Here is a 2,983-nt window from a genome sequence, read left to right as displayed (position 1 = left end):
ATATATATATATATATATATATATATATATATATATATATATATATATATACTATAATGGAGAACATATTTGTGGCTTTTAAATTCTAACATCCAGTTAGTTAATCTGCAATCTTGATGTACTTTGAACTATTAGTTTATTCACATTGATTATTATAATTCCAAGTCACCAATATGTATTCTTATCTTCAATTTATCGTCTTATTAACTGACTTGTAGTCATATTACTGCTTTACTAATACAGCTTGTATTAATTGGTATACTTTTGCTGATATAAAATAGCTAACAATTTACAATTGCAATAAGTCTTATGTATGTTTTCATTTTATTTTCAAATTAGGACGTTTACAGCGACGGACGAAAATGAAGATAAAGATGAGAAATTAAATATCTTCTCTCTTGCCTCTGGGCATTTATATGAAAGATTTTTGAAGATCATGATGCTAAGTGTTATTAAACACACTAAAACACCAGTCAAATTCTGGTTTTTAAAAAATTATCTTTCACCAACACTGAAGGTAAATGTTTATATAAAAAATGTTTATATAAAAATGTTTATATAAAAAATAGTAGTGAATTTTTTTTCTTTATTCTTTTCCCAATTATGAAAACAAGTAACAAAGTCTTATGATATAGGATTTTTTGCCTCATATGGCTAAGGAATATGGCTTTGAGTATGAACTTGTTCAATACAAGTGGCCTCGTTGGCTTCATCAACAAACTGAAAAACAGAGAACTATTTGGGGATATAAAATTTTGTTCCTTGACGTGCTGTTTCCGCTGAACGTTAAGAAAATAATATTTGTCGATGCCGATCAGGTAGGCAAATTTAAAATGTAGCGATATAACTATTCTTAATTATTTTACTTGTTTTTTTTAATTATTTATCATTTTTGTACAGGTAGTAAGAGCGGATTTGAAGGAGTTAGCAACCTTGGATCTCGGCGGTGCACCTTATGCATATACGCCGTTCTGTGACAGCAGAATCGAAATGGATGGTTTCAGATTTTGGAAGCAAGGATACTGGAGAAATCACTTGCAGGGTCGTGCTTATCACATTAGCGCGCTGTATGTGGTCGATCTCAAACGATTCCGTCGTATTGCCGCCGGAGATAGGCTGCGAGGCCAATATCAGGCATTGAGTCAAGATCCAAATAGCTTATCAAACCTTGATCAAGTATGTAAAACGAGTAATTTTAATATTTACAGTATAAAGATTATATATTGTTATTTATTATAATCATTACATCGTCGTTTCTTCGCGTTTTTATAAAATAATCGATGACGATTTTAGGATCTCCCTAACAATATGATCCATCAAGTGGCCATCAAAACACTGCCACAAGAATGGTTATGGTGCGAAACTTGGTGTGACGATGCATCCAAGAAATATGCCAAAACTATAGATTTAGTATGTATTCTCAATTACATCGCAAAAATGAATATATTGTAATATTTCTAACATTTTAGATTTATTAAGTAATTATCTTTTTCTTTCTTGTTTCTTGTGTTATATAGTGTAATAACCCGATGACTAAGGAAGCGAAATTACAAGCAGCCATGCGTATCTTGCCGGAATGGGTGGGTTACGACGAAGAAATTAAAATTCTGCAACAAAAGATAGAGAATGCAAACAGACAGACATGGAGAGACAGTGGTATATTTCCCGCCATATATTTTTTAAATGCATGTATATATTTCTTTTTACGAGACATTTATTTCTTTTCTTTGTTTCAGAAACTGTTGATCATGTCTCAAACCACAATGAATTGTAAATTATATATGATGATCTGAAGGATATATTGAATTCCAAGAAACAAATTTTATAACATTCTGTATAAAGAAATCTTCGTTTGTTCTAAATTAACAAACGTCAATACGTAAAAATTTATATATTTTACATTTGTAATTAATATTTAGCACTTTATGTGTAAATATTTGCTATTGATCGTGTAAACTCTCAAAAATAAGGAATGTATTGGAAGCTGAAGGTCTCTATTACTTATTAGATCCATACTTCATGTAATAGCTTAAATTATAATCTTCAAAGTAATCTCATCTTTTCATATTGCAAACGCGCAAGATTACTACTTCTTTACATCAAATCGAAACAAGAAGTCAGTAAAGTCCATAATTGCTGATATTACAGTATTCTAGTTATTCATGAGCATACAATTCTGTTCATGTTATCGAGCCAATGTTGTGATTGATTATTGTCTACTATGATAATTATAAGAAATAAACTTGTAACATTTGTAAAATATCTTTGATATTTCCTCCTGCTATAAGAAAGACTACAAAGAAAAAAAGAGTCAAAATTTTATCGACATTCGGCTTTTAAATAAAATTTGTCTGTACATAATGTTATATACTGATAAATTTATTCGTGGATATTGGAAATTCAATTTTATTTTTAATGAGTTTTTGCGATATATTTTTCAGCACGGATCATTGCATGCGTTAATGACGATTGTGTCTTTCGTGGGAATTTATTTTGAACGCCGCGGCCGCGAAGCTAATCAGAGCGAGGCGAGCAAAGAAATTTGACACATTTCTGTAACCCAAACATTCCATAATCCAACAATTCTTCGATCATATCAAAATGGGAATGATAGAGCAATGATCGGAGCAGGCTTAAAACTATTGCGTCCTATCATTGATCATTTTTCAATTGAGGATCGAGTGTAATGCGCGAGGTCACATGAAATGGACTAATTTTTCGTGATAAGGCACATTTATCATCATTTATCTTATTTCGTTATTTCGCTGGAATTGTGTATCAATGAATGCGTGAAATCTCAACAACGCGAACTTGTCTTCAGACATCTGTACATCTAATCAGAAGCGGCTCCTCTTGATGATTCTCATGAAGACAAAGATATCAAATTGATTGATCTAGGTCGTCATGCGTGCGTCCCCTTTGTTCATAATATTTATGTAAATATATCGAGAGAGAGAGAGAGAGAGAGAGAGAGAGAGACGAC

General features: G+C 31.5%; 1 protein-coding gene across 1 annotated transcript in view; it reads left to right on the top strand.

The window, feature by feature from the left end:
- The window catches only part of LOC105624702 (UDP-glucose:glycoprotein glucosyltransferase), an 8,202-nt gene extending 6,213 nt beyond the window's left edge, over window positions 1–1,989 (top strand). Inside the window, exons 18-23 of the mRNA XM_012206056.1 lie at window positions 340–517; window positions 636–818; window positions 901–1,176; window positions 1,294–1,410; window positions 1,518–1,656; window positions 1,737–1,989. Coding sequence (XP_012061446.1) covers window positions 340–517; window positions 636–818; window positions 901–1,176; window positions 1,294–1,410; window positions 1,518–1,656; window positions 1,737–1,774 — 931 coding nt within the window. The 3' untranslated portion in view covers window positions 1,775–1,989. The remainder of the gene's footprint in view (window positions 1–339; window positions 518–635; window positions 819–900; window positions 1,177–1,293; window positions 1,411–1,517; window positions 1,657–1,736) is intronic.
- The last annotated feature ends 994 nt before the right edge of the window (window positions 1,990–2,983 follow it).

Source organism: Atta cephalotes (assembly GCF_000143395.1).
Source record: "Atta cephalotes unplaced genomic scaffold scaffold00086, whole genome shotgun sequence".
NCBI lineage: Eukaryota > Metazoa > Arthropoda > Insecta > Hymenoptera > Formicidae > Atta > Atta cephalotes.
This window is presented reverse-complemented; position numbering and strand designations above follow the sequence as displayed.